This window comes from Grampus griseus (assembly GCF_964374135.1).
Source record: "Grampus griseus genome assembly, chromosome: 4".
NCBI classification, from domain to species: Eukaryota; Metazoa; Chordata; class Mammalia; order Artiodactyla; family Delphinidae; genus Grampus; species Grampus griseus.
The window spans coordinates 114395328-114409101 of record NC_138997.1 but is presented as its reverse complement, the minus strand read 5'-3'; the positions used below and the strand labels follow the sequence as shown (position 1 = coordinate 114409101).

The 13774-nt window shown below is 39.8% G+C and overlaps 1 protein-coding gene across 1 annotated transcript in view; it reads right to left on the bottom strand.

Moving 5' to 3' along the window:
- Positions 1-13774, bottom strand: part of EGF (epidermal growth factor) — a gene marked incomplete at its 5' end in the record, with an annotated part of 93001 nt that overhangs the window by 66445 nt on the left and 12782 nt on the right. The window contains 3 exons of the mRNA XM_082653868.1: positions 1180-1407; positions 1822-2003; positions 4053-4252. Coding sequence (XP_082509994.1) covers positions 1180-1407; positions 1822-2003; positions 4053-4252 — 610 coding nt within the window. The remainder of the gene's footprint in view (positions 1-1179; positions 1408-1821; positions 2004-4052; positions 4253-13774) is intronic.

Genomic DNA, 13774 nt, shown 5'->3' with positions numbered 1-13774 from the left:
TCCCTGGTGGCGCAGTGGTTGAGAGTCTGCCTGCCAATGCAGGGGACACAGGTTTGTGCCCCGGTCTGGGAAGATCCCACATGCTGCGGAGGGGCTGGGCCCATGAGCCATGGCCGCTGAGCCCGAGCGTCCGGAGCCTGTGCTCCACAACGGGAGCGGCCACAACAGTGAGAGGCCCGTGTACCACAAAAAAAAAAAAAGAGTGGACTTCAGGTTGTGTCAATTTTGCACAACTAATTGCTGCCTCTTGCCACAAGCTAGAGTCAGTTGCTGGCAAGATAGCAAGTCAAATGAAAGACAGATGCTTCACAAAACATATGACATGGTAATTCCAAAATGAATACCTATAACCAGCATGTGAAAATTTATTATATGCCAAATACTCTGTTAATTATTTTTATTTGTGTTTCTTTACTTAATCTTCACAATAATCCCAAGAAATAGGTCCTATTATTATCCCCACTGTATGGCTCTCAGCATAACTGATGCCATCTTGGGCCCGTACAATTCCTCCTATCCTTCCGCTGACCCTACCCAGGACCGTACTGTGCAGTAGATAACTTCTCCGTTGTCAAGGGCTTTGTAAATAATAGATATTGATTAATAATCATTAGGATTGGGTGGCCTCTATGCTCTCTTAGTCCCCATAAAATGATGAAGACCTTCACTGCCATATTTCCAGCACCCACAAGACTTAGGAATAAATCTTGACTGAGGAATGCACTTCCTGTTTCCAAGCACATATCCCCATACCCTAAGTTAACTGTAAAATTGTCTCAGTGGCCCCTTGGGAGTGTGCAGTGCAGTTACAAATGCTCTGGATCGCTGCCCACCCAATCCCACCCTCTGAGAAAGTTACCCTATAATATACTGATCCATTGCTTATATGGGGCCGCCTGCCTTGTTGTTCAGTCTCAAAATACCATTTCAGTTCAGTGGGCACTTTTTGTTCCCTCCCTACTCCGACACCCACATTAAAGGAAACAGGATGAGAGAAGTTGTGCAACCTGCCCAAGTCACTCACCTAATAAATAGTAAATCTGGGACTTGAGCTCAAGGTTCTGGACTCCAAAATCTGTACTAAACCACTACACCAGTTTAGCTGACAAAAGTAACATTCATTGATCACACAAACTTCAAATGGCAATTGTGTTATTTTATACCAAAAGCAACACTTACTGGGTGTGATGTTGGCTAAAATGGACGGCACCTCCATCGTAATCACAGGAACAAATACGAGAATTGCTTCTTTCTCTGTGGTACTGAATCCAAAAGAGCCGTTTCTCAAGCACATCCAAGGACACAGCTGTTATTTTCTCTGATGTCTCTAACAGAAGCTTCACTTCCACACCACCGAGATCCGCTCTGTGAAGGCTGCCCGCCACCTCTGAAGACCAAAACATAAACCTGAGGGCAAGCACATCACATAGACACATAATTGAATGTAAGGTCACTGAAATGGCTGACTTCTCTCAGTTTTTCAGTAATCCCCGGATGTCTGCACAGGACGAGTTTGACTATTTTGAATGAAAATTCAATTCAGCAAATATTTATTGCCCTGTTATGGCAATTCCGTGTGATTTCAAGTTAGAAGGAGAATTACGCTTCTCTAGCAGGAAACCATGGTAGTCAAGAGTGCTACTGGTAGAGCGAGCCTGCCTCAGTTCAAACCCAGGCAAACGCCCTATTGAAAATGGTGTTTGTGCATTGTAAAAGAGAGTCTTGGTCTCAATCAGGAGGTCTCTTTAAGTCAAAATGTTATGATTCCATGAATTTCAGATTTTGAAATATATTTCAATGTCCAAAACCAGCAGCATTTACCTTTCTACTGGATCAACTGCTATATTTGCAGGATATTTTAAGGCGCTTAAGAGAACACGGGAATTGTTTCCTTTCATATCTGTTACTGTAATGATTCCTTCCTGTTGATTTGACCAAATAAGTTCTTCATTGATCCAATTTATTGCCATTCCTGAAACATTTTTCTCTATCTCGCATATTTTCTGTAAAATCAAATTTTAAAATTGTTATTAATATTTCCCCATTCACAACAAAATTGTTTTTATTGTTATGTATCAAAGTTTATTCTTTTAAGTTCTTGTCATTTTTGTGCATTCCCAAAATTTAAATGATAAACTAGTCATAGATACCGTGCCATTATTCAGATGCAGCAATATTCATCCTCCCATGTGAATATTTCTGGGCATAGTATTTATATCACAGCTTTGAGATGAAAATTTATTCTATATTTATTGAAATTAGGCAATCAGCCATAAAGTATTAATTATTTCAACTATAGTAACAGTGGAATTTCCATGCTACCTTAAGGTTAGTTTATTCAATTCCATTTGCTAATGGAATTTTCCAGGTTCTCACCTGAACCCAATTCCAAGCTTTGCTAAAGTCTGGCAAGATTCCCTTGGAGGTTGTGCATAGGGGCATGAAGTAGATTCATTTCTTCTGGTCCCTCTTCCTCCCTTTATAAAGGGACCTTCCAGGTCCCTCCCTTTCTAAAAGTCCTCAGTGCCTTCAGGCTCTGTCCCCAGGATCTGAATAGCAGGGCTTTTCTTTATGCTCTCTCGTGATAAAAACAATTTAACCAAACCTCAGTTATCTCCTAGTTCCAGCATGTGCAGGTAAACCAGTCCTCTAGGTACGCGGAGGGTGAGAGATTGGAGGAAGCCCTGATTTGTACCATGGCAGACTTCCGTGGTGGAAATATTCCCACAATCACTGATTTTCAACTACCGATGTGAAATCAGCAAACACAGAGTTGGGCAGAAATCAGTCTCAGGAGTCTGTGCTATATCTACATCCCATACAAAGTAATCTAGCCAATCCATTTAACTAATTGCTAATATATTAGTTCACCCTGGTAAATTGTTTGCCTTTTAATGGTTGTCCTTTTTAAACAATGTTTTAACCCAAAGCAGGGACTAATACTAGTGGATTTTAGGCTTCAGGCCAATCCTTTCCTAATGACTTGCCACAAATTCCACAACTATTTAATGTTTTTTTCCTGTTCTCTGACAGGAAACCCTCCAAATTCTTAAACTCAAGATTTTGAAACTAGTCTACAGATGGCTGGAGAGTAATGAGTAGCCATCTTTGTTAAAAGTGAGATTAGTAAGCATTAGAGATGTGATAAAACAGATTAGTGCCTAATTGAAGGCTTTAAGAATAATTAGAGGGAGAAAGTTGTGTTTAAAAAAAAAAAAAAAACCCAAAAAACAAACAGCAGGCACTTTGTGTTGGGAATAAATGCTTAAGGTTTCTCTGGCCACCCGCTCTCTGTAATCCATCTCCCAGGAGAGACCATTCCTGCTGGGACTCATTTAAGGGTTCTACTAATTAAGAAGAAAGATAAAAGATCTTTTGTATGTGATTGAAGCAAAATATTTTATATCTATCACCTGCTTTATTATTTTTTTCCAGACTGCGAACACCTTGAGGATAAAAAGAAGAAAGATTTTCTTCCTAAATATTAGGTGCAAAAACCCATGACAGAGATTTTAAACAGATGAGACAGGGTTTCTCAACCTCAGCACGACTGACATTGGGGGCCTGGTAATTCTTTGTTGTGAGGGACTGTCCTACATATTGTAGGAAGATTAGCAGCATCCCTGGCCTCTAGCACATCTTCTCTTCTCCCCAGTCCAGTGTGACAATCAAAAATATTTCTTGACATTGCCAAATGTCCCCTGAGGGGCAAAATTGCCACCAGCTGAGAACCACTGGAGCAGAAAATAATCATGTAAATAATCTGTTTTAACCATAAAATGGTGATCTGGCTTAATAAACTTACATCTTTTCAAAATTACATTGACATCCTCACTTTCTCCTGTTGGGGACTTCCAAATATCAATGCCACATGTATGGGCTTGTTCAGTAACATGATACCACAGATGCAGATTAAATAAATACCTACATATGCCAGACACGTATTTGCAATGTAATGTAATTTTTATTTATCTATATGTTATGAATTTGCTATATCATATTTGACAGCCTGTTCAAAACTCCCTCAAATGCCATGGGAAATGGTACTTTACCTCTTGGCTTGTCCCATTCAGAAAAACTCTTTGCAAAAGTTGTCTTTCTAGATCGACCCAATAGATTCTTTCTTCATTGTAATGAAAATCCATGATCATGGATATGCCAGCATCTGCCACCAATTGCTCATGATTAGTTCCTTCTAAGTCAATCCTAAAGATCCTGTTTCCATGTGAGAAAATTAAGAAGGGCGCAGGACCTGCATGGGAAGAAAGACACCAAACAGTATATTTTCAATGATATTTTATCTGATTAAGACAAAATACTTCCCCATGACAAATAGCACAAGCAGAATTAGGTTTTTGTTTTGTTTTGTTTTTAAATTGTTTTGGTTGTGCTGCATGGCACGGCATGTAGGATCTTATTTCCCCAACCAGGTATCGAACCCGTGCCCCCTGCTTTGGAAGTTTGGAGTCTTAACCACTGGACTGCCAGAGGAGTCCCCACAGTTAATTTTTTAAGTCCTGCTTTTATATTTTAAATAAATACCATTGTTTAGACAATAAAGACTTCCTGTAGATGTTCACAATTAATTTTGTAAATCATTTTCTCCACAAATTGATTGTAAGAAATGAACATTGACAAATTATGAAAAAAGAAATATGTGAAGAGAAAGACACTTTCTAGCTTAATAATGTTTTTATGTTCAAAAAGAAACTACCTACTGTATTCTATTGTAAAGAGGGTCTGTATGAATGTCAAATTTCATTACGTAAATTGGAAATAAAATTGCAGATATTACTGTTTTGGAAATGGATCTCCCTCCTCTAGTCTTACCTTATGAACAGAGCATCCAGGTTACTGACAAAGAAGAACATGGTGAAACCTAGAGGTCTTGAGCGGAATCAGGAAAAATTGAAATGCTGTCCACGAAAGCTCTGAAATATTTTGTCCCTGTTAACATTGCCCCATAAAATTTACAGCTCCCAGTTAAATTTGAATTGCATGTATATTGCATGGGACATCCTTTACCCTAAAAAATTATTCAGTTTACCTGAAATTCAAAATTCAAGTAACTGAGTGCCCTAAACTTTTATTTGCCAAATCTGAGTATGGACCTCAGTGGATCTCTTGATTCCTACAAGGCCTTGCCCTGTATCCTAACCCTATGCCTGGGGTCCTGTCCTGTTCCAGGTGATGACCATCTACCCACTCAGACTCCCAAGTACTCAACACCTGCTTGGGAACCTGATACCTCTCTTTGGAAATCTCAGCAGAAATTATTGGCCGTCCACACGGAGCTTGCCTACAATGCTCCAAGATGATGTCAGTGCACCGTGTCATACTCTGCAGCCACGGTTAGCAAGGGTTAGTTTCCTTGGTCTTTCCAGACTGAGGATGAAGAGGCTTCTGCCATTCTGCCTTTAGATAACTATCCCAGTTAACACTGCGGTGAGTGGGGAATTGCAGAATTCTAACACATTCTCACTGCCCTGCTGGGCTGACTCCGTTCTAATATTAAACCTTAATAACTTAATATGACATAATAAATGTGTTTACTGTTCTAAGGATTTCAAATGATGATGAATTAACATCCTCTTACTTGGGGATTATGTTCTAGAGTCAGAAACATTAGCTCCACTTTAGAGAATATATTGGAATAGAGATACAAGAGAAGGGAGAAGTGTAAGATCGTGAGAGTTTTGAAACAGATGCCTTCATAAATGTCTAAAAGAATTGGCTCAAATCACTCTTCCCATATCTTTTCCACAGCACAAGACCCCTGGCAGAGATGTGTAGGACAGCCCGTTCTCCATTGCCATTCTAGCTGTAGAATCAGAGGTATCACAGGAGAAATGGAAAGGGCATTAAACTGAAAGCCAGGAGGCCTGGTTTCCAGCCCTGGCTCACTAGTTTCTCTGGACATCTCACAAGACCTCCCCAGCCCCTATCAGAGGACTACTGGGGAAAGAAAATGAAATTATAGATATGAAACTAGTTCATTATTTGGGAAGCACTACACAAATATGATTTGCCATTACTTATTCCCACAACCGAGGTCTCCCTACGTAGGGTTGTACCATTGTTCAGGTTTGAACCCGTGGACCGGAATGTCGCTATAACTTATTTCTCTTACAGCAATGTATCACGGAGGAAAGGAAGGCATAGGAAAAGACACCCTAAATAGACAGCTACTAATCTGTGGGCCACAGATTGGGGTGGGCCTGTGGATTTGTTGCCAGGAGTCCTCTCTTTGAAATGTGTGTCATGCATCCTGTGTAAACTGAATAGATGTGTCAATACATGCTATTAATTTTCTAATGCATTGATACATTGATGAGATCAATAAAACATCTGATTCATTCCAAAGTACTACTAAATAGGATTTCGGGTAAAAAAAGGAGAAATGAAAAGCACTAAACATTTTAGACAGAACACAGCATAATGCTTTGCACATAGTAAGTACTCTAAATTTTTTCCTAAATCAATAAATTAATGAAGAAATAATTGTATTTTTTAATTTGTCTGGGCTTTTTACCAATATGAATGAAGACATAGACCCTAGAAGATCTATCAAATTCATAAAAGCAGAATCTATCCTATGGTGGTTATTTTACTAACAACAACAATAATAATAACAAACTTTCACATCCTGGTCTCATTTATCCTTAATACACCACCACGGGCTAGACAGTCCAGATATTACAGTCAATGAATCAAAGAGAAAAAATAAATCTGAAAAACACTTAGATCCATAAAACACAGACCATAGCATTAACTTCAATAGCTTTTCAAAAAACAAATATTTATGAAAATACTAAGTATGAATAATGAATAAATTTTATCTTCAGATTTTTCTCATCCACGGGTGAATCCTAGCATCCAATGTTTTATCATAGCTCTCAGAACTAGAAGACCCTAGACATTACCTAGTTCAGTGTTTCCCAAAACTGTTTGTTCAAAACAATCACACAGGGCTTCCCTGGTGGCGCAGTGGTTGAGAGTCCGCCTGCCGATGCAGGGGACACGGGTTCGTGCCCCGGTCCGGGAAGATCCCACATGCCGCGGAGCGGCTGGGCCCGTGAGCCATGGCCGCTGAGCCTGCGCGTCCGGAGCCTGTGCTCCGCAACAGGAGAGGCCACAGCAGTGAGAGGCCCGCGTACCGCAAAAAAAAAAAAAAAAAAAAAAAAAAATCACACAGGGTGCTCTGTGCGCGCGCACGCGTGTGTGCGTGTGTGTGTGCGTGTGTGTGTGTGTGTGTGTGTGTGTATCGTTTGCAGATCCCTTCCCTGGAAATTCCATTTCAGTAAGGCCGGGTTGAGGACTACGAATCTGTTTTCTGAACAGACAATCAAGGTGATTCTCATATCTTGGTGAATTTGGAAATTGTAGATCTAGTTCAGATGAGGAAATTCAGCGACGCTTCCCAGAGTCCCACCTACAGTTGATGGTAGAGCTGGAATTAGAACCCATGTACTATCCTCCCCATGCTGTACTCTTTCCTGCATTGCTCTGGGTTATGTGTCAAGACATTACGATCTTCATTTTACTTCTGTAACAGATTTTTATTCCACCTCCCTCAAAACACCATTCTTACATTGTCAGCATCATTTTGTGTAAACCAGGGCCTGGGATGAATATTTGTGAAAATGAATTGTAATATGATTTAAAAGAAAGTTAAAGACTTTGAGAATTAGGCCTGGTGAAATAGTCATTAGACTGTAGGACACTGGAAATGATAAATAAGTTAGTGTTTTTTCAAACCTGTCAAAGATTCTATAAACACTGGTGTGTGGTACAATCTGTGGATTTGTCAGCAGGGTGTGCATGTTTGAACAGCTAAACTTTCCCATGTCAAAACCCGCAGCATTTATTTTGGGTGCAGTTCAGTGAGAAGGAAGTGCATAGAAAATCAAACATCATGTCTAAGGAATACAAACCCAAAGACAGCAAACAGGTCACAGCAAATCAATTGGAACCTCTGACTTCTCAACCTGGGGATTAGTAGGCGATCTTCAGCAATTAGAAAGGAGTCCAGAATGTTTGGAGCACATTGAAGATCTGGGGCCTCCATAGCACAGAGATCAATTATAAAAAAGCAATTTTTGATTGAAAGGGGTGGGGATATGGGTGGCAGAAACAGAATATTTCACAACCATCACCCCTTCATCTGCTCTGAGTCTGGAGAAGCAGCCCCACCCAGGTAAATGAGAAGAGAAATTGACTGTCATCTTTGGGCCTTGGGGGCAAAAGCTTGTGGGACCTGGTTTACACGTCAAGGATACTGGCAAGCATGTTAGCAAGACACACCTACACTTAGTCTTCTCAGGCCAACACTGCCACCTGCCCTCACTGCCACAGGTTTCCTGCTCTAACTCTGGAGGCAGACTGAAGAAGGCTCACAGGACAAAAGAGAATGTGGAACTCTGGACTTTCAAGATTCAATGACACTATGAGAAAAGAATAGATTTAAACTGACGGGCCTGATGTAAGAAAGCCTGACACCTCCTCACCTGCTCCTACCTAAGCCCCTGATAGGAGTCATTTATTCCTACCTCCCAAGGGGCTGACTTGAATAATATCTGGGTTTTATGAAGTGCAGAAAGTTTTATTTCACTCTAAAAGGCAATCCTCATCTTCTTTTTTTCAATTCCTTTTCCTTTCCCTAAAAGGGCACACATTTACTTTTTGAGCAATCACGGCTTTCTTCTCAGCTTACTCATTAGGGTCAAAATTCAGGACAGGTGAGATAGAAGCCAGCTGACTCAGAAATAATACACTGAATACAAACAGCTTATACAACTCAATAACAAAAAAACAACCCAATCAAAAAATGGGCAGAAGATCTAAATAGACATTTCTCCAAAAAAGACATATAGATGGCCAAAAAGCACATGAAAAATGCTCAACATTGCTAATTGTTAGAGAAATGCAAATCAAAACTACAATGAGGTATCACCTCACACCAGTCAGAATGGCCATCATCAAAAAATCTACAAACAATAAATGCTGGAGAGGGTGTAGAGAAAAGGGAACCCTGTTGCACTCATGGTGGGAATGTAAATTGATACAGCCACTATGCAGAACAGTATGGAGGGTCCTTAAAAAAACTAAAAACAGAACTACCATACGACCCAGCCATCCCACTACTGGGCATATACACTGAGAAAACCATAATTCAAAAAGAGTCATGTACCACAATGTTCATTGCAGCTCTATTTACAATAGCCAGAACATGGAAGTAACCTAAATGTCCATCAACAGATGAATGGATAAAGAAGATGTGGCACATATATACAATAGAATATTACTCAGCCATAAAAAAAGAAATGAACTTTATTTATTTGTAGTGAGGTGGATGGACCTAGAGTCTGTCATACAAAGTGAAGTAAGTCAGAAAGAGAAAAACAAATACTGTATGCTAACACATGTATATAGAATCTAAAAAAAAAACCCAAAAAAGGTTCTGAAGAACCTAGGGGCAGGACAGGAATAAAGACACAGATGTAGAGAATGGATTTGAGGGGAAGGGTAAGCTGGGACAAAGTGAGAGAGTGGCATGGACTTATATACACTACCAAATGTAAAATAGATAGCTAGTGGGAAGCAGCCGCATAGCACAAGGAGATCAGCTCGGTGCTTTGTGACCACCTAGAGGGGTGGGATAGGGAGCGTGGGAGGGAGACGCAAGAGGGAGGAGATATGGGGATATATGTATATGTATAGCTGATTCACTTTGTTATAAAGCAGAAACTAAAAAAAAAAAAGTCTGCAAATAACAAATTCTGGAGAGGGTATGGCGAAAAGGCAACCCTCCTACACTGGTGGTGGGAATGTAAGTTGGTGCAGCCACTATGGAGAACAGTATGGAGGTTCCTCAGAAAACTAGAAATAGAATTACCATATGATCCAGCAATCCCACTCTTGGGCATATATCCACACAAGTCTATAATTCAAAAAGCTACATGCACCCCTATGTTCATAGCAGCACTATTCACAATAACCAAGACATGGAAACAACCTAAATGTCTATCAACAGATAAATGGATAAAGAAGATGTGGTACATATATACAATGGAATATTAGCCATAAAAAAATGAAATCATGCCATTTGCAGCAAAATGGATGAACCCAGAGATTATCATACTAAGCAAAGTAAGTCTGAAAGAGAAAGACAAATACCATATGACATCACTTATATGTGGAATCTCAAATACTACACAAATGAACATATCTATGAAACAGAAACAGACTCACATAGAGAACAGGCTTGTGGTTGCCAAGAGGCAGGGGGCCAGGGAGGAGGGAACAATTGGGAGTTTGGGATTAACAGATGCAAACTATTATATATAGGATGGATAAACAACAGGGCCCTACTGTATAGCACAGGGAACTATATTCAATATCCTGTGGTAAACCATAATGGAAAAGAATATGAAAAAATATATATATATATGTATAAGTGAATCACTTTGCTGTACAGCAGAAATTAACACAACATTGTAAATCGACTCTACATCAATAATTTTTTTTTAAATAAGAAATAATACATCTAGAAAGGTGAGCCAGGAGATGTGAACTTAAACTGCTACCAAACCAAAATTGGGTCCTCTTGCCCTGTGCACAGTAAAGCCAATCTACAGACACCAGGTTGTGATTTGAAGGAAAGTGCAGCGTTTATTGTAGGGAGTCATACAAGGAGTCCAGGACAGCTAGTGCTCAGAAACCTTGGACTCCCCCATGGGTTACAGCAAAGCATTCTTAAAGGAAGGTGAGGGAATGGCATCCCAGGCTGTGTGATCAGCTCGCGCACAATTCTGTGATTGGTTGATGGCGAGGTAACAGGGCGGCGTCACAGGGGTTAACGATATTCAACCTTAGGCTCCAACAGGTGTGTGTTGGGGTCAGTGCTGTGTGCTCACGGTCATCAAGTAGTTAATTGCTTCCATTTGGTGGGGGTATTAGCATCTGTAAAACAACTCAGGAAATGTGCATCCAATACTGTTATCTAGGTCCTGCAAAGAGGAGCTGAAGCAGAGGGGAGGGGGGAGGGGTCTGTCATGGGACGGCCCCATAGGGTCCTGCTCAGTTACAAAACCTTAATTCTGTAAGGAAAGCTCTGAAAAATGTGAAGATTGCCACCCTAGTCGCTGAGTGGTGGTAGAAATGAGTCATCTGGAGCAAAAAATAGCCCCTTCCTGACCCTCAGCCACATTCTCATTATCAAGCTAAAGAGAATCCATTACCAGGTGCTCAGGGTAGTACCTGAGGCTAGCAAGTTCTAGAAAATCGTTCTTTTCAACAGAGCCACTCAGAGTCTTTAATGTGCTATTACACACTTTGATTCTCCAAGAAGGTGGGTGGTAAATACCATCAGAATAGTAACAGCCAACATCTTGAGTGTTATCTCTGGGGGTAGCACATTAAATGCATTATTTGATTTAATTGGGTAACGTTAGGAGGTAGATGCTCCCGGCATCTTCATTTTACAGAAGAAGAAACTGAAGTTTAGAGCCATTAACTTGCTACAAGTCACATGTCCAATAAATAACCAACTGGGGATTTAAAGCCATGTCTTTCCGATCACAGATTTAGCTTTTAAACATCATGCTTATCCCAGACTGAATTCATCAGGAACTCATTGTTTAGCATCTTGTAGTTCAGCTCCGTCAAGGAACCCACTTCAGGAAGCTGACCAAAAGGCTGGATTCTCTGCATCCATCCATGCTCCAGGAACTAATTAGAAATTGGGTCTCTTTCAGTGGATTCCTATAATTACATCACCTGGATATTTTTATATCTAATTCTATAATATGTTGCATTCCATATATAATGTATTCCCTGGGCTCCTTGACTCATGGCTTCCTTTTCTCCATCTTCAAAGCCAGCAGTGTATCATCTTCAAATGTCTCTGTTTCCATCGTCTTCCTTCTCCTTTGACATTCTGGCCTCCCTCTCTTAAGGATGCTGGTGAGTACATTTAGGATCCACCTAGATAATCCAGGATAATCACCCCATTTCAAGATCACATTTGTGAAGTCTCTTTTGCCATGTAAGGTCACATTCACAAGGTCCAGGAATTAAGACATAGATATATTTGGGGGCCATATTCAGCCTAAAACAGTTAACAATGGTGAACATCTTTTCTTGGATTTATTTACTATCTTTATATCCTATTGTTGAATATATCTGTTTAAATCCTTTGCCCATTTTAAACTAGGTTATTTATTTTCTTATTATTGCATTTGAAAGGTTTCTAAAAAATATATGTTGGATACAAGTCCTTTGTCAGATACCTGTTTTGCAAATGTTTTCTTCCAGCACACAGCTTGTGTTTTCATCCTCTTGACATTGTCTATGGCAGAGCAAAAGTTTCAGTTTTGATGAGGAACAAGTTATAATTTTTTTCCTTTGTATATCATGCTTTTGGTGTCATTTCTAAGAACTCAACTCCAGGACATAAAGATTTCTATGTTTTCTCCTAAAAGCTTTAAACTTTTACATCTTAAATTTAGATCTATAATCTATTTTGAGTTAATCTTTGTATAAGGTGTGTGGTTTAGGTTGAGATTATTTTGCTCGTCGATGTCTAATTGATCCAACATCATACGTTGAAAAGACTATCCTTTCTCTATTGAATTGCTTTTGCACCTTTGTCAAAGATCAAATGACCATATTTATGTAAGTCTATTTCTGGACTTTCTAGTCTGTTCCATTAATTTATGTGTCTATCACTCAGCTTATACCACAGCTCACTATTACTTTTTTTTTTTTTTGGCCGTGCTGTACATGGGATCTTAGTTCCCCGACCAGGCATCGAACCCGTGCCCTCTGCAGTGAAAGTGGAGTGCCAGGGAATTCCTCACTACAACTTTTTAAAAACTCATAATAATGCAGTTTTGCAGCACAGTGAATGCTGTCAAAAGGTTCCTGTGCTGTAGGTAATCCTTCATCTTAAGTAAGCATGTTTATCCCTCAGCTTGTCAGCATGAATTATGCTCAATTTTATTTAAAGATTAATGTTACCATACTAAAATGCATTCTCCAACATTAAAAGTTTTTTCCAGATGTTTCTCACAAACACACACACACACACACACACACACACGGAAATCACTATCTTGACCTGTCCTCTGAGTTTTGCCTCTGTATTTTCTACTTTCTGCTGGACATTTCCAGTTGCAGATGTCACACAGCCCCAAAAGTCCCTCTGCATGTGAAAAATTGAGTCTATGCAGGGGCTTCCCTGGTGGTGCAGTGGTTGAGAGTCCACCTGCCAATGCAGGGGACACGGGTTCGTGCCCCAGTCCGGGAAGATCCCACGTGCCACGGAGCAGCTGGGCCCGTGAGCCATGGCCGCTGAGCCTGCGCATCCAGAGCCTGTGCTCCGCAACGGTAGAGGCCACAGCAGTGAGAGGTCTGCGTACCGCAAAATAAAAAAAAATAAAAAAAAAAAATGAGTTTATGCAACGTTCATTTGCATCTATTGAAAAGATTGAATTTAATATAGGAATTCAAAAATTTGGTTTAAAGTTCAATATGTTTTGATATTTAGTCTTTGATAACTGTCATGACGAAATAGATATTTCACAATTATATCTATATCAAATACAAGAAATGCTTCATTGGCTATATTTACAAAATCACAGAATATACTTTTTAATTACATCTATCAATTATTCACAAATTTTATTGAATTAGACTAGCAAAATTCTGCCTTCCTGTATTTTAATCAGTAAATGCAAACTAACCAGGTGTTGCATTTTATATTTTTAGCAAG